Source organism: Notamacropus eugenii, chromosome 2, assembly GCF_028372415.1.
Source record: "Notamacropus eugenii isolate mMacEug1 chromosome 2, mMacEug1.pri_v2, whole genome shotgun sequence".
Classification (NCBI taxonomy): Eukaryota; Metazoa; Chordata; class Mammalia; order Diprotodontia; family Macropodidae; genus Notamacropus; species Notamacropus eugenii.
Genome location: NC_092873.1, coordinates 232,021,069 through 232,047,521, shown reverse-complemented (window position 1 = coordinate 232,047,521; position 26,453 = coordinate 232,021,069). Strand labels below are relative to the sequence as shown.

Here is a 26,453-nt window from a genome sequence, read left to right as displayed (position 1 = left end):
GAACACAGGGGGTGAACTCTGCAGACCACTTATTGGAAAACACATATTAGGGTTATCTAGGTTCTACTGAATTTGTATTTGTTTAAAGATTTGCCAATTACATTTCAATCCGGTTCAACAGCACTGGGAGCAGGTCATGACTTTGACACCTTTGATCAAGAAGATCAGGAAAAGATGGCCATGGTTTACTAGACAGCTCAGAACAACTTGGGTCCATGTCCCACCTCTGATATATTCTGGCTGTATGACCCTGGGCAAATCATTTGATTTCTTAGTAACCCAGGCAACTCATTAAGATCATAAATGGTAATATGCATTGATGGGAGGGAATTCTTAGTGGGGACAAAATCCCCATCTCTTTCCAATAAAAATAGGACTTGACTTTCCACCCTCAAGCACTTTGTTAATATTGATAAATTCTTTCCCCAAAAGGACGTCTATATTTATAGTAAGGAATAGTTAATTGTCAAAGATAAAGTCAAAATTAACTACTCCCCTCATTTCCTCCTGCTACTAAATCTAGGTAAAATAAAAACAACCTAAAAATCAAACTAGTTTTCAATAGAAGGAACAAATCACTGTGACTTTAAAGAGAATCTGTTAATTATCCAAATCTTTCATCCAGATTATACAACCTGGTGGTGGATAGTGATCTTCAGTGAGCCAATTGCAGAAAGCATGTGACTCATTTAGGGGCTTTAGCTAAACACACCTGAATCACATGAAAATTAGCATGTGACATCAGGAATTGATTTCCATATATTTGCATAATTCTGCTTCTAAGAAGAGTAGAGGAAGCAGGATGGGGAAGAAAAAAAAACTCCAATAACCTCCTTGTTTGAACTTTGATCTAATAAGATATTAGGCCTTCCAAAAACTCTTTTTGCAAACAGTTTTAATTCTTAAAATTTATTTTAAAAAATTATTTTCCAGTACACACTTAATTTCTTCCAGATGCTTCATACTTTAATTTCCTAGGAAAGCTATTCCCTTATTAACAAGGACAGAAAACTTCCACATTTGTCACAAATAATTCAGAAGCCAGTTTTATGAAAAACACAGTGATAAAACCCTGTGAATATTAGACTTACTACCAAGAGACACAGACATTCTTAGGAGTGTCCCCCATAGCAAACACGGTATATTTGGTTCAACAGCTGTAAGCACTTAAGGGAACCTACCTAGAAAGTTTAGTGACATTTTGTGGAGAAGGCTAAGGCAGAAAGTGCCAGATGTGTAATTCCACTGATACAGAGAACTCCTGGACAAAGAAACCTCTGCCAGTGGAGGTCAGCACCCTCTCTGCAACTTACAATCTTTAAGAGTTGGATAGAATGCATACAGATTAAGTGACTTGCCCTGGGTCACACAGACACTATGTGCCAGAAGAAGGACTTGAATCTGGCTCCTGCTGGATTTGAAGTCAGCTCTCTATCCATTATACCATACTACCCCAGAAGCTAAGAGGCTTGTTGAATTTGCTCTAAGGATATCAGCAAAGAGGTATGCTTTAATCTTTAGTTATTAATTCAATAGGCCAGTAATAAAAAAGAGGTTTTTCTTTGTGAAAAAAAAAATACACAAGATTTTGATGGCCTACTGGTTCTTTTTCTCTCATTTGAAATGAGTAGTTCCATTTGCCTTCCTGGCAGTGTTGTTTAGGAAAGAGATTTATTTGAACAGTTTATGGGGTACACAACACAAAAAAAGAACCTCACAATCATAGTGCTTTAAAATAACTTAAGTTGCCACTGTCACAAAATAAGAGACTAAGGCGCCTCATTCCCCATTGAAGTGAACGGAATGTAAATAATTGAAAATAAACACAAAGCTTAAAATCATCTTAGGATACAGCTTCTCAGCTGCAGCCCATCTTTTCTACTTCGTTTTGTGCTTGCAGGTCACTTGAGTCTGTGGAGCTTGCAAAGTTCATAATTGCTCTGGGCAGGATTCAAATACAGACTTCAGAAAAGCTACCTGCTGAATGACTTTGAAATAAATGATGATTTAATAATGAGGGGTGATACCGGGGTTTATAAGGGATTATGACTCCTATGGTTGGCTTGCCACTCATTTTCAAAATGGCATTTGAAGAGTTGAATAGCTTGGCTCAAGAGCTTTTTCAGTCTGAGAATGTCAGAAGAAATATCCACACTGAGTCTATTAACTCTCATTCTAGACATTCTTGGAATAGTCAACAACAGTCTTAGAGAATTGCCTAGAGTGCTGAGAAGTTAAGTGATTTGCCCAAGGTTACACAGTCAGCGCCTGTCAGAAGTAGGACCTGAACACATGATCTGTCTCCCTGGTTCCACACTGCCTCCCCTTTCACAATTTTATGGATCCTCCTCGCATCATTTCCTTTTGTTATATTTGGCCTTTCTGACAAGATATTTGGAAAAATACATCAAAATTAAGGACTTGAGTCCTTATTTTTACCTATAAGAAAACATTAAAAATATAAAGGACTTTGTAATACCTGTGGATTTCTTTCACCTCTGCTGCTTTTCTCCTCCATTAGTATTAATTATGGGATTTTGTTGTTTCTGTTATTTAGTAGTTTCAGTTCGACCTGACTCTTTGTGACTGCATTTGGGGTTTTCTTGGCAAAGATATTAGACTGGTTTACTATGTTCTTCTCCAGCTTATTTTACAAAACAGAAAACTAAGGCAAACAGAGTTAAGTGACTTGCCCAGAGTCATACAGCTAGCAAGTATCTGAAGCCAGGTTTGAACTTATGAAGTTGAATCTTTCTGACTCCAAGCCTGGCACTCTATCCACTACACCATCTAGTGGTCCTTCTTTCTAGATAACGGATTTCATCTTTTCTACCTCATAACAGAATAAAGAAGCAAATTAGAAGCAAAGGGGAAGAGAGTCCTACATCAGAGAATACTGAACATCAAAAAATGATTACTGGCAGCATCACAAGGGAGGTCATATAAAAGACTAAAAAAATAGGCACACGTATGTAAATTGAATAATCTGGGACCAACAGCAGTAAGGGGAAACCCCTACATATACCTCAGTAGTTTTGGAGAATACCATTATATATCATAGTAACTAATGTTCATTATGCCAGTCATCAAGAAAAAGAAAAATTATGTTTATTTATATACCCTGTTTCAGAAGGTGGGGAACATATAAATACATCTTAGATTTCCTTAACGCAACTTAAATTTAAAAACCAAGTTTTTGCACTTAAAGTAAGCTAAAGTTATTTGGAAATACCTCATTCCCTAATGACACTGAATAAAAGGCTGTGTGACTTTGGACAAAACCTAGATCAATGCCTAAAGCAGTTCTGACAGAAATTAAGTCAGAAGTCATATAGTATATAATTTTAGAAGTTTTATCATGAAGTAAAAATCATATTTTTCTGGAATTACACTCTCTCTATTTACTAGAATATGATGACTTTATTGTGGCAGTGATATGCTGTGATCATTAGTGGAACTGGTCAAAATGTTTATTGGCTGATGAAACCTATTTCCCAGGGTACCAAGTATAGGTGACCCAGTTAAAACAGTCTTTGTTTGGAAGATAATTTACAATAACAGTTATTGTTGTACATGGTCATTTAGCTAAGTCAGACTTTCCAGGATGCCACTTTGTACCAGGGAAAGGCCAGGGAATCTAGATGGAATACATAGGCTCATAAATCACAGAAGTACAATGGGGGCTTTGGCACTTTCTTTTGTTGATCGACTGAAATAATAAATGTCAGAAATTATTCTCTCGACCTTCCTTTCATTTTCCCCACATTATTATTTCTAGAAACTATAGATTATTAATGTCTCTCCTGCCAGGCTTGAAAACAATTCTTTGGGTCCAGAATAAACAACACACTTGGATGACCTTAAAGAAGGAAATTAGGACAAGGTTGGTATCAAACCCAAACCCTAATTAGGAAGTTACTCCCTTCCTCTGACATCCAGGAAGTCATGGCATCTCCAATTCAGTATGGGAAGGCAATAGCTATATAGTGAGACTGTTGCCATAGCTGAGGAAGCTACAGTGCATGAGAATATGCAATAGAAAACCATGAATATTCATAAACAATGGAAGTAATGATAGGGAGAGTTAGGATTATCTGCCATGGTAGATCCTTCCCATGACCAGTCTTTTTCTATTTCTTCAGCATCTTTTAAGTGATGTGGGACTCAATTCAACTAGACATACTCCCTGTCCTATAGGAACTTTCAATCTTTGAGTTTGTTTAAATGCTAGTCAGTATTGGATCCTATCTGAAATCCTGTAGAATAAAATTTTTTCTTCTCTCATTTGGGGACTGTTTCTTCCCCTCTCTGAAATTGGCTCGTGTGCGCAGTGATTGAGATTTATCTGAAGTTCTTTAATTTTCATGAACAGTGCTGTATTTTATTTATGCTAAATAAATAAATGAGGTAGGGGATGGAAAATAGTTCTCCCCCCTAAAAATAAGGGATAACATGCAAAAAATCCAAGAGAACGAATGGCAACCATTTTCATGATTGTTTGTTGGGTAGTCACAGTAATAATCCCAGCTGCTAGGTAAATATACCAGGAAATGGCACTAGAAAGATGTCTCATAGTGGAGAACAGTTTAACCAACATAACTCAGACCCCATGTCTGAAGGGGCTTTTCCACAATGCCAGTGATTTCTTATCACTTTAAAGTGATAATAAATAATAAAGTGATTAAAGTGGCAATCAGGGGGTTTGCCCACTTCAGCTCTTTGGAATTTTACATGCTACAAAACCCTTGGAAAAGTCAGTTAATAAAATGCAAAATGTAACTAGAATGGGGATAATTCATTAAAAAATTTCAGCTGTAGAGCTCACTACTGTTAATAGCTGCGCTGATCTAACATGGCAGAATGAAAAGCCCTTCTCTACTATTTTTATAGCGATAAAAAAACACTAATATCAACACTCCAGTGTGGAGAAAAATGTCCCCCAAAGAAAGGGTAAAGTAAATGAGAAGAGCACCAGGAAATGTCTAAGTTCTCAGAAATCAGGGATACTCCTCCAGGAGAACAGAGAAAGTGTAACAAAGGGAAAGAAAGCATTGTTTTCCTCATTATTCAAACGAAATCTAATTATTTGTTTGACAAATTTCTTTAAATGTGACAAACTATACTATTAGCTACAACACAGAAAGGTTTAATTTGTTCTTTTGGCTTTTTTTTTTAAGATACAAGGGAGTAAACTCTTTCCATTTTTATTTTATAGAGAGGTCAATTTTGACTTATGGGGAGGTTCAGTGAGCAAGAATACATAGCCACATATTTTGTCATTTTCAGATAATTGAGTCATGGATTATGGTAAAAGATTGAAATTCACTCTGTAGCACAGAAGGCCTTATTTTTATAATGTGAAATACAAAAACAAGAAATATCAGTTGGGTTATATAAAGAAAAAGAGGCAGTGTAACTTAGAGGATAGATTTCTGGGCTTAGAGTCAAGAAGACCTAGGTTCCAATCTTGCCTATGACACTTCCTAACTTTATGTCCCTCAATAAGTGACTTAACCTCTATGAGAGAAGTACTATAACACGGTCAAAAGGGTGCTGGATTTACAGTCAGAGAATCTGGGTTTGAATCCTAATTCCCATACTTAGTACTTTTATGACCTTGGGCAATTCACATATCTTCTCTACCCTCAGTTTCTCATCTATAAAATAAGGAGATTAGACTTCATAGCAGCGAAAGTCTCTTTTAGCTTGAAACTTATTGTCCTATGATTTATAATTTCTTTATTAAGTCAAGATCTATGTTGATGAAGGGAGTTGCCATACTAGGAGTTCTATATATGTGAATTAGATCACAGATCTCTATTTGTGTATAAAAGCAATTGAAAATTAACGATTCAAGTAAGTCATTTCAATATTCATCAGTGATTAATAATTAAGATTTCCCAATGATAAGTGGAGTCTGGCACTCTTGGAGGTTATAGAAGAATTTTAAGAATGAAGAATACTTACGTTTTAGAATATTTCTTTGCTCTAGTTCTTCACTGGTTGGCCTCTGGCTTAATCGCCTACAAAATTGAATATGCTAAAATTTAGAAATAAGTACCTCTCATTCATAGAAGTAAAAGAAAAGAAAAAGAAATTATTTAAATATTTTAATGAAAATGTTAAAAATCCAATAAAAAAAACCCTGCCCACATTAGAAGACTCATGCTACTGACCATTAGTTAGTCAATCAACAAGAATTTATGAAGTGTTTACTACATTTCAGGGAGTATACTAGGTAAAAATATAACAAATACCCTTATTCTCGAGAAGTAGTTTATGTTCTAACAAGACAGCAACAAGGATATGAAGATTACATATTATAAACACACACACACACACACACACACACACACACACACACATATAAAACAGAGTGGTAGTTGCTCTGGGGATTTTCTCTGGCTATCTTCCATGCCTGGAATACTCTCCCTCCTTTTTTCTGCCTTCCTTCAAGTCTCAACTAACATTTGACCTTCTGCAGGAAATATTTCTAATTCTCTCTTAATTCCAGTAACTTCCCTCTTTTAATTACTTCCTATTTATTCTGTACATAAATTACCTTGTATATATTTATTTAATGTTGTCTCCCCCATTAGATTGTGAGCTCCCTGAGGTCAGGAATGTCTTTTGCCAATTTTTTATATCTCAACCACTTAGCATAGTGCCTAGCATATAGGAGGCACTTAATAAATATTTACTGACTGATAAATAGGATCAATAACTTTAGAAGTCATTTTCTCATACCCATCATTTTCAGTATTTCACTCACTACTCCAGAGCTAGGGTCAGAACGCACAGCAAAACCACCCTAATCTAGAAAGGGGCTAGTTAATTCACTTAGAGAATCCTTCTGAGATACTCCTTGCATGACCTAAGTGATGGGTTCTTAACCTGGGGTTAAATAGACACCTTATGAGTCCAGTTCTAGGGTCTGACCTTGGTTTGGCTACCAACTTGCAGGGTGACCACAAATAGGTCAAATTATTCTTATCTCCATGTTATTAGGGAGAAGATACTAATGAGTGGCAAGCCACCAATCTACAGGGAGCCAGAAATAGGAGACTGAAAAGGAAAGGCAAGGACATGGATAATGTATGAAGCAGATAATCTTCAACAAGCCACCACTGTGGGTGGGATTTGAGGGGACTTTCCTTCATCTCTCTTTTAAGAATTTATTTTAGAAACTTATTCTGGGTTCAAGGAAGAAAGTCTTCTTCCTGAGTGGGCAGCCAATAAAACTATCAGATCCTGACACTTTTATCCTTGGGCCAGACATAAGGAGTTCTTAGAGGGGTCATACTTCCTCTTTGAGGACGCCTACAAAGACACCTGGCCTGAGCTATGCAACCCTGAGGTTACTCAGCAGTCACAAAAGCTTGAGTTCTGTGCAAGGAAATGAATTCCTCTTCACCTTCCAAAGTTTCTTCACATACACCTCAGAAGGTTACCTTTCATCTGTTTATAATATGCTTCTACTGACAGAGGACAGGGCATGTAGGATTTTTCAGGGATTATAACAATGTTAGGAAATAACTATAGGGTTAATCAACCCTGGAATTAGGAACTCAGACACTCATTCAGTACCAGTGGTAGTAGTGTGACTCAATGCTTTGGGGCTAGGAAGGCCAGAGAGATAATTTCTTACATTTGAAATTATAAGGGGATTTGGATAAGTAGCATAAGATTACTGGACTTAGACTGGAACCAGGACACTAGAGCCAATATCACCATGCTTATATAGAGCAGAACATTAGGCCTTATGGATGTTACAGCAACTTAATGACCTGTAAAACACGGAACGGCTATCAAAGTGCAATAATATTCTTTAAGTGGCCTTTCCTCCAAAACAAGCAATTTCACAACCTAGAACAGTATCTAAAGGACTTCAAAACTTTCAGAATTCATCATTTCTTCAATATTTGTTATTCAGTCATTCAACTTTCCATGACCCCATTTTGGGTTTTCTTGGTGAAGATATGGGAATGGTTTGCTATTTCCTTCTCCACCTCATTTCACAGTTGGGGACTGAGGCAAACAGGGTTAAATGACTTGCCCAAGGTCACACAGCTAGTAAGTTTCTGAAGCCAGATTTGAGCTCAAGAAGATGAGTCTTCCTGATTCCAGGTCTAGTATTCTATTGACTGTGCCACCCAAATGTTTCATTTCTTCAACAAATGGAATTTAAAATGTTTGCTGAATGAAATGGGTCTTTGGTTGGTTGGGGTGGGCTCGAGTGAGGTGGAGGTGCTTTAATTGTGTGAAGCAGTCAGCATTCCATTTAGACTTCAAAAGTTACCTGACAAGCTTTGTTCCAATCTGTTGTCGAATTTCCTGCCTCTCCTCTTCAGAGGTTCGCTGCAAGATATTCTTGTCTTCCAATTCTTTCTTAGATGGTCTGTTGCCAAGTTTGATGGCAAGAGTATCCCTGCGACGTATTTTACTTGCCAATGCACCTGAGGATTGGGAAAGGGTCAAATAAAGAGAAATATACTTTTAACCATCCGTATTCAGGTTACAAATACTGAGCAAGGGCTTTTAACATACTCAAAGATCAGACACTTCCTGAACGTAAATTTTCATTAACATCAGCACGGTAAACTCAACCTAATTTGTCTTGAATAAGATTGGAGAACATAGTAAAAGAATATTCTAAAATATGTTAGGGCATTTAGGGGATAAAAATATCAAGAATGATCTCATCATTATGACAATGTTCCAAAGTTTATTTTGTTATTTGAGTGCCATGGAGATATTAAAGCTTTGTCTATCTTTCCTTCTCAAATCTTAAGAATTAAATGCACTCACCTGTACCCTTGAACAGCCCATTTTCTTCTTTCTCTCTCCTTTCTCCTTCAGAAAAATGCCAATAAAGTTACTAAAGCTAAAAGCACCCTGCTCTACATCACTATATACCCTGAAAAACCTGGCAGCCCTTTCTACCTGAAAGGTGTTCCCTCAAAAGATGACAATTAATTCTAGTTGGGGAGATAATAGTGATGGATGTTGCCTACTGTAAACTGGAAGGAATCTGCTACACAACTATTGAATGTTTAGCTTTGGAATAATTTATTTTTATAAACTATGAAGCTAGATATGAATTAATTCCATAATAAGACTGAATGACTCCACAGACTAGCCTTCTAAAAATTTAAAAACAGCACAATCCTCTCTGCCTATAAATCACAGAGGTAGCAAATTAAGGGTTAAAAATACTTACACGATTAGAAAATCACAAATAGCCACTTGTCCAAAGCAGGTAACCATTTGTGCTCTAAAAGGAGTGATGGTGGTTACCTGCTTTGTACAAGTGGATATTTGTGATTCTCTAATCATGTAGGAATTTTTAACCCTTAATTCATACTCTCCTATAATCTCCAATATCCATTCAGTGTAAAAAGTTTCCGTTAATTCTTCCTTTTAATTCTACTATGAAAAGCAAGTGAAACCTTTAGGCATAAGACTAAAAAGTAAACTGAGCATGAAAGCCCTCCATTCAGGGATGACCAACAGGACAGTCATCTTGAATCACAATGAAAAGGGCTCAAGATAGGAAACTCGTATTCTCTGTTACAGAAACAAACATATACGACTGAGGAGTGAGGACAATCTCTCTTTCTTGAGGGAGCATCCTCTGTGAAGGTTCAACAGCAAAAAAGAATCTGCCAAAAATAAATGTCTTTCATTTGAGAAGGTGATAAGGAAAATATATCAAATTGTATGCTCCCTAATGAGTTGTCTTTTGGTTTTGGAAATTCTCTCCTACCTCATAAGAAACTTACTTTAAAAAAATTATTTCTAATTTATGGAATAAAATAAGCACTTCTGTAACACAGTATAATAATACTTACTTCCAAGAGATATGAAAAGACATTTCCCTCTACTCCTTTGAAGAAACAGAGGTGGGTCCACAGGTGTGGAACACTACATATACTGTCAGATTCTTTTCAACATATTGATCAGTTTAGCTATATTTTCTTGTCTCTTTTTCCTCCTTTATTAAAATACTTTCTTATTAGGGATAGTTTTCTGAGAGGAGCAAAAAGGGGAAGGATACAGAAAGGATTTAAAAAGGAATATCAATAAAAATCTGTTTTCAGAAAGAAATTCTTACTTTCACCACTATCATCCTCATCCTCATCGTCATCATCGTCATCGTCAGTGTACAGAATAGGCCCATCTGAGTCTGAATCATTAGCTTGGTTCTCTCTTCGAACTTCAATCTCTGTGCTGCTGAGAGATTCAGAAGACTCCCCCATCAAAACAGGAATCATGAGTCTTGATGCATCCTTCATCAGCTCTTCTTTGGTTGTCAAACTGTTTGAGAAGCATAAAAACTCTGGTATAGCAGGAATGATACATCCCCACTGTAGAGCCCATGATGCACATTTCCTTCCTTCCACAAGTCTTAGGGCAAGGGACTTAGGGCAATGAGAACATGTCCATATGAACACCATTGGAATTTGAGTCATACCAAAGGGCTCCCACAGGCTAAGCCAAACACTCATTGTGGAAGGGAAAGAAAAAAGGCTATATTATATTATATTTGTGAAACAAACCACTTCCTGGGTGTTCTTATTTTTAAAGAGGAACAGGGTGGATTTGATGATCTCTAAGGTCCCTCCTAGCTCTGGCATTCTATGATTATATAAATGTGGTAAATATAAATTATATAAATGGGATAAAATTAAATTTTGGAAAATGAACCTCTATATCAGTGTGATTCAAGAGAAAAAACAACTAACTGGGACTTACCACACCTTGGTTTCTAAGTCTACCAAGGCCAGTGTGACCACGGACAAATTTTTTAGCTCCCTCCTCCCCATGCCTTAGATTCATTCCACAGAATGCATAGAGTCCTAGGGGAAGATGGGTCCTAATAGAATTTCTTCATTTCCTAGATGAGGAAAATGATGGTCAAACAATTGTGTTAGCTTCTCCCAGAGGAAACTCACGTGTATATAATATGCTCCTTGAAGTAGATAGTGCAATAGTATTTCTATTTTCTAGAACTGAGGTTTAGACATAAATGAATTTGCTAAGGTTTCTAAGTAGCAGAACAGGACTTTAACTCTGAACTTTTTCATCAGCTCTATCTGTTTCCAGGATCATACACTGCATTTGTAAAAAGTGTCCCTGACTACCTCACTAGAATCTAGTGACAGGAAATGAGAAGATTGTTATGACAATTAAATGAGCTCTTTGGTGGTAAGGTGCTATATTGGCACAAAGTGCTATTACCTCACTTTAGAGTGGAGGAAACTCAGATTCAGAGAGGTAAAGACTGATCCATGGTCACCCAGCAAGGAAGCAGAGTCTGTATTTGAATATGGGTCTCTCTCTAAGTCCAAGTTCCCTCCTCTACTCACTATGCCCCTGTAAGGCCTTTGTGGCTCTGTTGAAGTTGTTTACAGATGAAGCTACAAATAAAGTGAAGGATGTGATGATTGATAGGATGCCCTTGTTGGTAGAGTGCCAGGGAAGAAAATTTTTACATTTTAATATTTCAGAGGAAAATACAGTAAAAGCTTGAAAAATCTTAGCAATTATGTGGACCATTTGTCTTCTTTTATAAAGAAGGGAACAGAAAAGGAATCTGTCCTAGATCACATTGATGTAAAGTAGCAGCCAGGTCCTTTGACATCCAAGTCAGTATTCTTTCTTCCACATACCACAATACTTCAACACACACCTCTTTTTTGTATGATAGATCAATCTTTATCTCATCATTCATCACTTGAAATAATAATTAAAAAAACTTTTTAGAATTGATCTAGTTCTTTTAAGTTTTCAAAGCATTCTGAAGTACACTCTTTTCCATAAACCTCAGTTCTAAGAGTTAGGTGAACAGGCATTATTATTTCCCTTTTGTAGATGATAACACAAAGTCTCAAAGAAGTTAAATGATTTGCTTAGAGCAAAGCCCAAACTGGCAGAACTGACAAAGTTTCCTAACTCTGCCCGGCATTTCTTTTAGACTCCAGGGTATTAATAGTTATCACAACCTTGCTTAGGGTCTAGAAACCCAAAGTCTTATAAACTATGATGTAGGTCTCCAGTTGAAACTAAAATGTCAGCAACCTTTAGAAAGGACAAATTGGTTTTAATTCACAATTACAAGTAACCCATAAAATAGTCAGTGCTTTCAGATATTTCTGGAATACATCTACCATTCCTAAATATCATCACCTCAGAATTAAGACAGCTCTAGGAGCCAGACAAGAGCTTGCCAGCAGAATATGACGAATAGAATTTCAGAACTGTTAAGACCTGTATTCATAGAATTGCAGCAACTAACCTTTCAAACTCAGAATACCATATCAGAGCTGGAAGAAACCTTATGGATCCTTTAATCCAACGTTCTCATTTTATAAATGAAGAAACTGATGTCCAGAGATGTAAAATGACTTACCTAAAGACACATAACTAATTAAATAAATTGGACCCGTATTTGTGTTACAAGCAATTTATCCACTGTCAAGCCTGCTCACATTTCTATTCCAATTGGAGGCCCTTTTGATATAGTTGATCAATGAATAAACATTTATTGGACACTTACTATATGCCAGGCAGCTAGGTGGCACAGTGAATGGAGCACTGGGCTTGGAGTCAGGAAGACTCATCTTCCTGAGTTCAAATCTGGCCTCAGACATTTATTAGCTGTGTGACCCTGGGCAAGTCACTTAACCCTGTTTGCCCCAGTTTCTCATTTGTAAAGTGAGCTGGAGAAGGAAATGGCAAACCACTCCAGCATCTTTGCCAAGAAAACCCTAAAATGGGCTCATAAAGAGTGATTAATGCCGTCTCAGGAAGGGAGTGGAGAGGGAGGGGGAAAAGATGCATAGGGAGGAAGGGGAAAAAAAATCTAAGATATATGGAAGTGATTGTAGAATAGTGAAAACAAATAAAATAATTTAATAAAAAAATAAACTGAAAACAACAACAAGACTAAAACAACGGAATGACAACAATATACTAAGTGCTAGTCACTGTGCTGTGAGCTAGGCATACAAAAAGAGGCCCTCATGGAACTCGCAACATAATGGGAACAAAAGTTTTCCCCACTTTTGTTACCTAAACAAGTAATCTAAGTCAAACCACTATTTAAATCCTTCAGGCAGGTCCTGCCTTGGTGGAAGTAGCATGACACAAAATATAATTTTTCTGAGAATGAAGCTAAATCTGTATCTGGACCATTATACTAGGACCCTGGAATTGATCAACCCCAGAACTTGAAAATCTGATAGTAACGTTCATATGACTAGAACGAACCTGAGAAGTTACCTACTCCATTCCTATTTGTTTTGCAAAGACTAAATCTAAACCAAATCTCTGAAATGAAGCAATTTTATTTTTAAAATCTAGCACTCTATTATGGTAACCTTCCCAGTCAGGAAATTCTTTGTTACCATGAGCCTACATCTCTAATATCACAGTTAGGCCCTATTCTGATTGCATCCTCAGTAGTGATAGAGAACAGATGGCTACCATCTTTCAGAAATAATCCTTCAAATATTTCAGCTGAAGAGCAATGCTGTCATCCCTTCTGCCTTCTGCTCCCCTAGTAGTACATCTTTCTTAAGTACTACCTATAAGAATATTAAATGTCTTTGTACACAGACTTTGAAACCCAAGAAATATAAACACGCTTGGAGTCAAAGAATCCAGACTCTGACACAGATTCCCCCAGAGTGCAGGAGAGCTGTAAATCTATTATCCTATAAACTCCACAGGGAATATTAGGTGCTTCTGATAATGTGTTAACTCTGTCAAGTATCTATTTTTAAATATGCTTAAGTAATAAGTACAAAGTATAATTTTTCAAACTTCAAACCCTGTCTTAATTATTTGGAGTCTCTAAGTTTGGACTATATCATGTTTCCTTTCTTACTCAGGCTAAATATATGCTTGGGTAGAATTTAAGCCCCTAATCAATACTAATGGAGGAGAAAAACAAAAAAGGTATTACAAAATCCTTTACATTTTTAGTTTTCCTCATAGGTAAAAACAGTCCCAATTTTGATGTATTTTTTCAAAGCTAGGTGGCTCAGTGGCTAGAGCACTGAGCCTGGAGTCAGGATGACCCTGGTCAAGTCACTCAACTCTGTGTGTCTCAGTTTCCTCCTCTGTAAAATGAGCTGGAGAAAGAAATGGCAAACCACTCATATCTTTGCCAAGAAAAACCTAAATGGGGTCACAAAGTCAGACATGATTGAAATGACTGAACAGCAAAAAAAATCCCATAATTATTACTAATGAAGGAGAAAAGAAAGAAGCAAAGGGGGAAAAAAGCCCACAGGTATTAAAAATCCTTTGCATTTTTAGTGTTTCTTATAAGTAAAAATAAGTCCTTATTTTGATATATTTTCCCAAATGTCTTGTCAGAAAGGTCAAATAAAACAAAATGAAATGATGCAAGGAGGATGCATGGAAGACTGAAAGGAGAAACTTTGATACAATGGATAGAGAGCTGGTTTTAAAACCAGGAAGACAGACCATGTTTCAATCCTTCTGACACACACATTGGCTATGGTACCCTGGGCAAATCACTTAACTTTTCTGTGCTCTGGCAGTTTTCTAAGACTATAAATCACAGAGAAGGTAGTTTTCCCATCCACAACTTTTCTATATCAATGAAATTATGGTTCATTTTTTATTTCTATCCCTTTCTTCTTCACCTGTGCATCTTCTGATGACAGTGCCCAAGACGCTAAAAACAAAAGAGAAAAGTAGCAGGCCCTAATCTGGATAATGTGCAAATTATATTACTGGTAATTAAAAAACTAAGACTTATCTATATCTTATTTTTTAGACCAGTTCAAAGCAAAATAATTTGCTTAGGATAAAACGGAACAAAAGCAGCCCAGTGTGAAGGAAATAACAGGGATTTAATTATTATCTCTATGCTGATAATTCTCAAGTCTACTTATTCAGCCCTAAATCTCCCACTACCTTTCAGATAGCCTGAATTGGATATCCAGTAGATATCTTAAACTCAACATGTCCAAAACAGAATTCATTATCTTTCCCCCTAAGCCCTCTCCTGCTTTCAAACTTTCCTATTACTGTGGAGGGCAATACATTCCTCCCATTCCCCAAGGCTTGCAACTTAGCTGTAACCCTCAATGCCTCACTGTCTTTCATCCCCCAAATATACAATTTTCTGTCAAGTTCTGTTGACTTCATCTTTATAATATCTCTCAAATGAACCCTCTTCTTTCTTTGGATGCTGCTGCCACCCTGATGAGGTCCCTCATCACCTCACACCTGGACTTTTGCAACAGCATGCTGGTGGGTCTGGACGCCACAAGTCTCTCCCCATTCTCCCCAACCTCCATTCAGTTGCCAAACTGATTTTTCTAAAGCGCAAGCCTGCCCATGTCACCCTCATACTCAGTAAACTCCAGTGGCTTTCTATTGCCCCCAGAATCAAATACAAAATCATCTATTTGGTATTCAACAATTTTCTTATACCTTTGTTCAGTTATTTCAGTCATGTTCAACTCTCTGACACCATTTTTGGGATTTTCTTGACAAAGATACTGGAGTGGTTTGGCATTTCCTGCTCAGATGAGAGACTGAGGGAAACAAGGTTAAATGATCTGCCCAGGGTCACACAGCTGAAGCAAACAGAATGAAGTAATTTCCCCAGGGTCACAGAGCCAGTAAGCGTCTGGAGCCAGATTTGAACTCAGGAAGATGAGTATTTCTGACTCCAGGCCCAGCATTCTACCCACTGTGCTACCTAGCTCACTCTCATATGTACTCTTTGGTCCAGTGACACTGGCTGGTCTCCTTACTCTTTCACAAATAAGACATGGCAACTCTTGGCCCTGGGCATTTTCTCGGGCTGACCCTTCTTGCCTTGAATGTTCTTCTTCCTCATCTCTGCCTTCTCTAGCTTCCTTCAAATCCAGTTAAAATTTCACCTTCTACAGGAAGCCTTTCCCAATCCTTCTCAATCCTAATGTCTTCTCTTTCTTAATTAACTGCCTATTTATTCTGTAAATAGCTTGTCTATAGTATATTTGTTTGCTGTCTACCCCATTAAATTGTAAGGGGTATGAAACCGTCCTTTTGTCCTTCTGTCTATCCTCAGAGCTTAATAATATACACTTAATAAATGCTTATTGGCCAACTAATTTGGAGTCAGGTGACCTCAGCTAACATCACAACTGTTGTTTGGCTCCTATGTGGTTTTTTTGGAAAATCACTGCACCTCAATGATCCTGTTTCCTGTGGTTGTACTGGATGACCTTTAGGTCCATTCCAATTTGAAATCTCATTCCCTTGTGAAATTGATTTTTAGATGAGCAGAAAGGGAGAAAAAATAGGAAAGCAAGAAGGTTTTAAGCACTGAAAATGGCTTGGTTATAACATGAAGTTCACTAAAAATAAATGAGTACCATACTATATACCCTTTGCGATCACCTCCCACTCAGGGAAAGAAGATAAGGCTCAAGCAGATTCGTCTATTGTTCTGTCTCCTTGCTTACTAAATCATTCATAAAAATACAGGATACAGAATATGCTCTTTAACTTGGCACTTGACCAAGACTCTTCCTGATCTGGCTCTGTCTCATTTTATCTCCCAGTACTCTTCTAGATGAGCAGCTAGGTGGAACAATGGATGGAGAGTTGGGCCTAGAGTCAGAAAAACTCATCTTCCTGAGTTCCAATCTGACCTCAGACACTTACTAGCTGTGTGACCCCAGGGAAGTTACTTAACTCTATTTGCCTCAGTTTCCTGATCTGTAAAATGAGCTGGAGAAGGAAATGGCAAACCACTCCAGCATTTTTGCCAAGAAAACCCCAAATGGAGCCATGAAGAGTCGGACACAACTGAACCACAACAACAGAACTCCTATATTCAAATCCTCAGCACCAACAAGACTGGCTACTTAGTGCTGGAAACACAGAACTTTAGAACTGGAAATAACCTTATACACGATCTAATGCAATCCTTATTTTCTGACAGATGAGCAGACTGAGGCCTGGAGGGATTAAGAAATAGTTAACATTGTAAGCACTTGTTGACTGACTGACTGTCCAATGGGCAGAAGGAGGACTCGATAGATCCCAAGGCTTCTTGATTCCTTGATTCTTGATTCAAAGTGCACGTTGCACTTTGAATGGAGTCTTGGCTGGGTATCTTTGCTCAGGCTTCTTGAGCTACCTGGAATGCTCCTCCCCCTTTACCTACTTACCTCACTTATTGTTCTCCTTCCTGACTTATTTCTACTTCCAACCTCAAGATTCTTCTCTGATCCCTACAGCCCCTACTGATACCTCCTCCCTCATCTGAATTCCTGCATTTGCACTAATCAGCAACACATAGACATTTCTCTTGTGTATATTTTGCCCACACATTTTATGTGTACATTTCATTTCCTCCATTAGAATTTAAAGTCCTTGAAAGTTGGGAGTTTCATTTTTGTCTGTATATTCCTAGCACTTAGCAGGCCTTAATAAATCATCGTTCATTGAGTGATCACTACATTGTTTTATCTTTTATATGAAAATCCTATGATCTCAAGTAGACTCTGAGCTACATTTGGGCAAAGGTGGTGTTAGACTTCTCCGCAGCTTCCATAGCACCCACTCTCATACAGAGCGAGTATTCAGCAAATAGTTTTCTTTTTTCAAATTGACTGACATGTTTTTCCTAGTCTTCAAGGAATTTAAGGAAAGTGATTTCATAGTTTCCAAATGAAATCTACTTACTCTTTTCAATATGAGCAAAAATCTTTAAATCCATCTCATTTTATTCAGACCTCAGCAAAAACAGTGAATATTTTGTCACCACACTTCACTTAAATCTTGTTTACACAGTCTAACCACATATTCAGCTTTTCAACAAAGCTATTTAGTTCACTGATGTGCAGCTAATGGATTGCTGCGACACCCAAATCATATTCTTCTATATTTTTCCATAACATGTCACTCCCTGCGCAGAGTTGTATAGCTACATTCCCTCCGGCCTTACACGTGCACGTAAATCTATTCCTTTGGGAATTCAACATTTATTTTTCTTCTTTCTCTAATTATCCCACGATTGTTTATCTTGCAATCAAGAAACTTTAAAAAAAAGTTCTTTAATCCCAAAAGAGTATTTCCCACTGTTTAATAATTATGTATGTTATTTTAAGCCTAAAGTAAATGATATGTTTTTTTCTACTAAGGGGTGATCAATTCAGTAAGAAAAAGAAGTATTACAGATTTGGGAAGAGAAGACATAGTTTCTAGTTCTGGCTAGGTATGTAATCTTGGATAGGTCACTTAGGTCCTTAACTATGAAGAGGTAAGCATCATGTGATTGATGTGAAGAAAGCTTGATGCTATGAGGAATGACTATCTCCACGCAAAAGGCTAAAAAGAGACCTGAGTCAGAATCCTTTAAGAAAACTGGTCACTGGCTAGGGGGTAGGGATGGAGGCTGAGCAAGAATTTTCCTGAATTGAAAATTATTGCTGTGCTTGGAGGTAGAATCACTAAGACATGAATTAGTTATTAAAGATTAATTTGACTAGAGCGAAGTTAAGAGAATGAAAGTCAGTATGTATTATGTTTTTGGGTCAGTATTTTTGGAGGTTTTCAACTATGGATCCTTGGAGAGTTCCCAGAGAATAAAGAGGGAAAGAATCAAAGAGTCACATAGGGTCAGGCATCCTGCCATTTGCGGCTAGATTGTGTGTGCTCTGAATCTTAGTGCCAATCCTCAAAGAATAATTCTAGTTTAGTAATGAAAAAACTCTCTAAGACGTGAGATATCTAAATGGCACAGTTCTGAGCCACCAATGGCTTCCAAATGGTAAAGGAGAATACCCAGGATAAGGAGCAGACTCAGGCCAAAGTATTAGAGTATGTGCATACGTCAGCAGGTTCATGACATAAATTCACTAAACCTCGGTTTTTTATATATAAAATAAGGTCTATAGAATTCACACTACTTACCACATGTGAAAATAAAATGAGCTTATATATAATAATATTTAATATTCTTAATAATTATATAGCACCATTATGACCTTGGTCAAGTTACATCCTATATTTGACCTTTAGTTTCCTTATCTGTAAGATGATGGGTTTAAACTAACTGGTTTCTAAAATCCTTTCCAACTCTAAAATCTTGTGATTTTTATGTGCGTTTATATGCACACATTGCAACCAAAAAATTTTAGTGCAATTTTAAGCTTTAATAGCTTAAAGCTACACTAAGATTTTTAGAACACCCTGCATGTGAGCCATTATAATGTCTCAGTAAATATGTGTACAAGGTAATAGTAAGCACCATATAAATGTTAGTTATTATCATAATTTATGGTGATGATAACATTTGTGATAACCTGTTACAATCATTCTGTTCCTCCCTAGCCTTAATTGATGTTATCATCATTTGTGTACACATCTCATAGATTCCTGACATTAACTAGATTAAATTCTTGGATTCAATTCAATTCAAACAGAGTGGGTTTGCTGTTTCTTAGCACAGAGCTGTACAAAAGATGTTGAGGTTCATGCTGCAAACCTACCATTTTGTGTTTTCTCTGTTAACACCCAAGCTGGTATCTGAAGGAAGGGTGGCTCTGTCTGTCAACTCTTCTGTCTTAAGATGACCCAAGTCTAAGGCAGAGACAGGCAGGTTGGTCCCGTCACAAACGGTGACAGCTGGAATATCAGACACATTAATGCATTGATTTTCCAAAAGAGGAGGAGCAGGTGGAGAAGGTGGTGGTGCCACAGGTGGAGGAGGAACGACTGACTTATTCTGTGGGTCTGTATTCTGCCCTTCTGAAATGAGGGCAGGCTCCTCTGACTTCAGACTCCCTACTCTGGTTTCTAAAGGCTCTTCCTTGACGTTGGATGTGGCAGAAACAGCTCTCTCTGGAGGTGGGCGGGAGGTTGATTGTTTGCCTGCCTTCTTCTTGCTGCGTGAAGTCCCTGCTGCAGCTGTTTTGCTGGAAGCTGGCTCCTTGGAAGCTTTGGAACGAGATGAGGTGGCTGAAGCTGATGGTGAAGATGATGACTTGGACACAGATGTTTTTTTCAAGTGAGAGGAACTAGCTAAAATAAGAAAGAAATTTGGTATTAACTTTTTCTTCAAGATAGCTTCCCAGTAAAGTGCCTAAAGGGTAGTTCTCACTGGGAAAAAATTATTTAAAATGCAGAACTACTTAAAAATAAAAATAAAAGGCAAGTTCAGGTAGCAAGTATACTATCATAAGGCAGGACAAGTTAGCTGGTCCTACAATTCTGATCAAAAGCCTATCCTTTAGTACTTGCTAAAAAAATAATACTTCTTTTCCAAGGGGAACACATATTGAAATATATGAAAGCGTATGGCCATGTCTGAGGAAGAATATGCCCTAACTATGAGAAGGAGAAATCTTTCCTTTCTTGGTTCCTAATGACATAAATTACAAACACTTTTAACGGCTGAAGCAATTAGACTCTTCCATTTTCATGCCTTAGGGAAAAGGTTGCTTTTATTCTTCTTCTTTTCCAAAGTATCTAATTGGTAATATAATAATAATTATGGTCAGGAGCACATTAGGATTGTGTACATTCTATTTTCCTGCCTCTAGTTAAGACTGACTTCTTTGAACTATTCCTGGAAAAACTGACCTTCAATCAACTGCTTTCTTTTATTCTACACAGAAAATTCCACTGGTTCCTGCACAATACATCTGTGGCTTAAAACCCTTATAATCTGTAAATTATTCTCACGAATCTCTTCTGCTGTAATTTTAAATGCTTGTATTTGTTCCTTGGGATAAGCACTAATCTATTAGCAGAGGAACTCCACAGGTAAGCCTTTTCCTGCACCAATCAGTAGGAGCTCACCTGTTCTAAATTAGTACAGGCAGCTAGGTGGTGCAGTGGATACATTGCTGGACTGGAAGTCAGGAAGACTTGGATTCATCCTTCTTCAGACACTTATTACCTGGAGAAGTCATTTAACCTCTGTTTGCCTCAGTTTCCTCATCTGGAAAACTGGGGCTAATAATAGTGCCTACCTCCCAGAGCTGTTGTGAGGACTTTGTAAAATGCTCAGCAAAATTAAAGTGCTGTATAAATGTTGGCTATTACTCATACTATAGAAAACTGTGGAGATGATCACAGGATTACCCCCTTTTCTTCTCCCCCACCCCCTTTAGGACAATTTCATGATATTCAGACATCTTGGTAAGAGAAATCCAGTGGAAACTCTTGAGAAAGTTGGATTATATGATATGCTATTGATGTTTTGTTACTCTCAGATTTGTACCATAAACAGAAATGCTCTCCCCAGCCCCTCCACATCTTTTTAAAAGATTGGGGTTGCTTTAATGACAGAATGAGACTGATGTACAGTTAACAGCAATAATATAATTTATATTAATATATTATATGTGCATATAATATATTAACAGCAAAATAATATTTTAGCATTTACAAAATGTTTTCCCATAAAATTTTATAAAGGCAATAAATCCCTCAAGTATCAAAAATTCAAAGCATCAAAAAAAAGAGCTTATTTGAATTTTTGATTCAGGTGTTTCCAATTTACTATAATTTTTTTTGAACAGGTAAAACCTGACCCTATAAAATCTTTGCATTATTCATTGCTGAGAAAACTTTTTGTTAAGGGGTACAAAGACAATCTAGCTCTAATTATGACAGATTTCTAATTGGTGAAATATCATGTTTTGATCCTATTAAAAATAGAAACAAGTGTTTTACTTTCCTTACTTGAAATATGAAAGCCATGATGGTCCAGATAGGCCCTAGGAAGTTATAAAGGGGGAAAAAAAAGGAAAAGAAAAAAAAAAACTCAATTCTTCCCTCAGGAATACCACAGCTGCTGCTGACGTTGTACAATTCTGAGAGTAACACAAAAACCTAGAGGAGATTTTTGCCTTCCTTCATTTGCAAGGCAACTGAGAGGGAATGGATAGTGCCACCAGTGCTTAATGGTAAAGCAGATAATGTGGAAAACCCTGAGATCTACATTAAAGTAACAAGTCACACCGAGCAATTCTCATCACTTTCTTCATGTCCCAAGCTCAGTATACAACATTACAGTCATAGCTGCCTGAAAAGCAGAAGCAAGAGTTCAACTACATTTTCTGGAGGGACACACCCATTACCCTTTCCACCAGGTAAAATGATTTTGTCAGAAAGATTGAAGAAAGTGCAGATGAAACACCTGCAGAACCTTAAATAAACCTGCATCGATAACATTTCAAAAGTCTGCTCCCCCAGGGTTGGCCCACTGGTCCACTTCCATAAAATCTCATGACTAGTCTGTTATCACTCCTGGGATTACCATGTGCTTCTTCACATTAAAGGATTATCTGTCACTTTCAATATCCAATGTCCAAATGGCCAGAGTACTTACTCCCCTGTGGAAATGCCATCCTAAAACTAAAAACAAGTTCTGAAATCCGTATTAAGAATAACTCAAAGGTTCTGTTCTTCATCAGTTGGGCTAGAAACGTCATGAAAGTAAATGTCTTTTCCCTTCCATGAAATACCAACTTTTTGCAGGGAGGTTTCTAATCATTCACAGACAGTGCTTGAAATGGGGGGAAGAAAGGTAAATGTCAGAGTTAGTATATTCCTATCAATTTAGAATCTACAATAACTTAATTTGTTTTGTTTTGTTTTTTTGGTCAAGTATGTTAAACATGACACCCACAATATTAATAGTAATGAATTTCTTTAAACAAATTTTTTCTTCTAAGATTGGATGAGATGAGAAGGTAAGCTTTGCAGAGGTAATAAAGGAATAGGATGGGACTGTGTGTTGTTTTAATCTCAGAGAATAAGAAAACTGGAATTTGAGGCCCTCTTGGCATCCCACACATCTTATTTCAAACACTGCCACCACCACCAGTGTTAGTAAGTCAGTCCGGAAATACACACAAATACCCACATGGCCACCTTCACACCTTGAAAGTCCCAGAAGGAAGGCCTTCCAAGAGGCAGTCAATGCTTCCTAAACCCTGTCAAACCAGCCAGATCGAGACATTTCCCCTTAGAGTTTATTAGAACAGCAAGAGACAAGCCATTGAACCTGGGGGTGGGGAAGCGTGTGAGGATACAGAAGGAAGACAGGGAGACACAGAAAGCATGGGGGCAGGGGCAAATTGACAAAAAACACACAAAGAAAAGAAAAGAATCGTCCATTTGTATAAGCAGTTTGCAGAGATTTAAAGCATTGGGATTAGGCATTATATTTATAAGAAATGGGGAAAAAAATACCCCTGATCATTCTAAAGAAAAAAGCCAATAATTAAATACCTTTCTAATTTCTTTAAGGAATATAATGTATGATGTAGCACATGGAGGGTTTTTATTTATCATGGAAAAAGAGCTACTCAGTTATTTGTTCTAAGGACTAGATGACATGTACATAATTTTTTTTTAAAAAGAAGGGTGTGGGTTTTACCTTGTATTAAGCACATCTGTACTTCAGGGAAAGCTGAATATTGGGTACATGAAATTCATTATACTCTTTAAAATATTCACAGGCAACTTAAGACCAAATGACTGTTTATATCCAAAACCTAACTATTGGCAAAGTGTTATCTCTTGGGAAGAAAAGTGGTACACATATCCTTTGAAGTTACTATAACACTCTGGGTACAGAAAAAAAATAGGAAAAAATAGCAAGTAAGTCTATTAGCAACAGACTTGCAGGGAATTTGAACTATATGGAACTCAAAAATCAGCATGAAGAAGAGGGGTTGTGTATATCATGGGATTTTTAATTTCATTTTTTTGAGACAGCAAAATTAATAAGATTACGCTGTGGGCTCATTTTTTTCATGGAAGACATGAGAATATTTTCAAAGAAAAGACAAGCAAACCACATACCTTCTAGCTCAGAATTTAAATGTAAGGGACTGGTATTTAGACAAACTCAAGTATATTAGTTTACATCTCCTAGCCTGCAGAACAAAGACAGTTTCAATTTCAAGAAAATTACAAATTTAATGCTTTGTGCAAAAAAAAATTGGATGCATTGTCAATTTGCTGAAATGTACCAGTCCACTACCTTTAAAGTAGACAATTAGTGCCAGACCCAGGGCCAAGCACCCAAGACCCTCCTGAGAGCCAGGCATGCATATACACCATCCACACCAAAAAAGGGGCAGTACTCACCGACCTCTCGGTTCACCCCTCGGCTTGTCGGCTTGGGTGGAGGGACGGGGGGCTGCTTACCAGGAGGCTTGGTGGTTTTTTTACTGGGTGGCGCTTCATCACCCTTGTGGCTCGCCTGTACAGCAGCGGCCCCTTTTGGAGGTGCAGCTGTTTTTTTAGGTTTAGGTTTAGGCTTGGGCTTAGAAGGAGCTGGAACTAGGTGTGCCGGTGTTCCAGAGTGGTTTTCTGGGTATTCTATAAATGAGAAAGTGAACAGAAGCCGACTGATACAGACACAGGTCACATAAAAACAATGAACAAGACAGATGATGGCAGCCAGATGATGTTATTTGGCTTTGAGGAGCCAGAAAGAAGTATTTCTTTTCTATAACAGGCAATGTATGGGACAAGAGCAAAGACTTAGAAGACAAAGAAAACTATGGTTCATTCCCTAGGTACTTCAATTTCTCTCTGCATAAAATAGTGGTAGGAAAGCCATCTACTTACCAAATTCCTCTCATCACATTACTGTGAAGATTTACATAAACTTTTATGACAAGATTAGGTCTAAATTAAACTCTGTATCACCAAAGAGGTAGTGATTCATTCAGGGAGTGTTTCACATTCATATTCAAGGTATTTTGAATTTTATTGAATAATACCACCCCTGCCTCAATAAAAATTAAAGGCATATCTTGATGTATGATACGTATACTACAGACCAGCGGAACCCAACTGTTTTCAGGATGAAGACCTCTTCTTCCATCATCAAGATATTCCACTGGTTCCCACGTGAGAACAGTTATGCCATTAATGATCGTTGAGGGAAAAAAATAGGTAGTGGCAAAAGGCTACAATGAAAAGATCATATTTCATTCCAAAAGGCCTGAAAATGTATTTATTTTTCCTAATAGACAAAAAGAAAACAGTGATAATACAGAACCATGGACACAAGACCCATTGTGCATGGAACTTATTTTGTTGGAACTCTTATGAAATAAAAATGACAATGCTTGGTGTACATATGGATTTGAGGATTCTTTGCAATAATGCCACAGTCCTGCAGGAGCTGGTAGTCTGTAGGTTGGGAATTTAGAATAAGCACTCCCCAGCAACAGCAATGAACCCTCTTCTTGTTATGGCTTGTGACATTGTGCACTTTGATTTGTAACAAGCCGTTTGCTTGTACCACCAAGGACTTTCCTCTGAGGCATTTCCATCTGCTGGAGAGAACACCAGCTGGATGTACCTAAAAATGATTTGTGCTCAGTCTCGTTGTGGTCTCCAGTACAAAGAGCAGTGACAAAAATCAATAACTCCCTAAGGCACGGCAGGCTCCAAACTCTATATTAGATTTGGCATTGTGCAGTTAAGAATAAACAACTCTTTACTTGCAGGACTTCCACATGTGCCCTTGGCTTGCCAGGCCTTCCCTCCCTACCCCATCTGGCAATTTCAGAATAACCTGCTCTGATTTTTTTGGAAAGTGCTTAGGCACAGTAACAGAGAGCTTAGACTCCAAACTTGATTGTTTTGCAGAGTAAGGCCATTTAGGGATGACAGTAGGGCAAGATGCACATACAAGAAAGACAACATTTAAAAATAAGAACCTCTGAAATGCATTAATGGAATCTAAGTGGAAAGGAGATCAGTCTTTTGATGCTGGTAAAGGAGTCCCTGCAAATGAACTCTTTCAAATGCTTTTGGATAACTCACTAGGTTTTTCCTTAGCATTAGCTGTTTATAACATTAAAACTTGTTAAGAGTTGAACCAGAGGGTTAAACAGGATTTAGTTCAACAAGAAACTCTAAGAAAAGACAAACATATTGTCATGACACCATGCCTTCACAGGCTCTGACTTTCAATGACTGTTAAGATCAGAAAATGATTTTTTTAATAAAGAGAACTTTGTTTAAAGTGCATCTCTTGGTGAATGTGGTGCACAGACTCATGTTCTTTATGCAGGATAAGGATCTCAATAACAGAAACCATGATTTTTAATTCTTTGGCACCCGTGGCCCCTGCCCCATCCTGTCTCCCATCCACCTCCTCCATTCACACAGAAGCACAGTAGAGTGTTCTGGATACCACAGGCACTTAGTTAATGTTTCCAAGCTAGGCTCAGGCCACCAGCTCATGGTCATCATTCCTTCCTTTAAACTATTTTAACATTTATTCCATGGACTGCCTAAGTGGGAAGAACTGGGTAAGTTGGTATTATTGTCTTTCTATGTATGCATCTTACCTACTGGACTAGATAAGAAGCTGTTAGGACTCCTTCCCTCCATTCCTTATATGTTCATACCACGTATGTCATTTGTAT

At 37.6% G+C, this 26,453-nt stretch overlaps 1 protein-coding gene across 8 annotated transcripts in view; it reads right to left on the bottom strand.

Annotated features, from left to right (window-relative positions):
* Positions 1-26,453, bottom strand: part of PHACTR2 (phosphatase and actin regulator 2) — a 362,779-nt gene that overhangs the window by 46,369 nt on the left and 289,957 nt on the right. For 5 of the 8 annotated variants that reach the window (XM_072643501.1, XM_072643502.1, XM_072643500.1 and 2 more), the window contains 4 exons: positions 19,533-20,064; positions 10,115-10,317; positions 8,300-8,456; positions 5,968-6,023 (listed from right to left, as the gene is read on the bottom strand). In XM_072643501.1, coding sequence (XP_072499602.1) covers positions 5,968-6,023; positions 8,300-8,456; positions 10,115-10,317; positions 19,533-20,064 — 948 coding nt within the window. Of the gene's footprint in view, positions 1-5,967; positions 6,024-8,299; positions 8,457-10,114; positions 10,318-19,532; positions 20,065-24,150; positions 24,385-26,453 lie in introns of all 8 variants that reach the window. The other 3 variants (XM_072643498.1, XM_072643497.1, XM_072643499.1) reach the window with 1 other exon arrangement.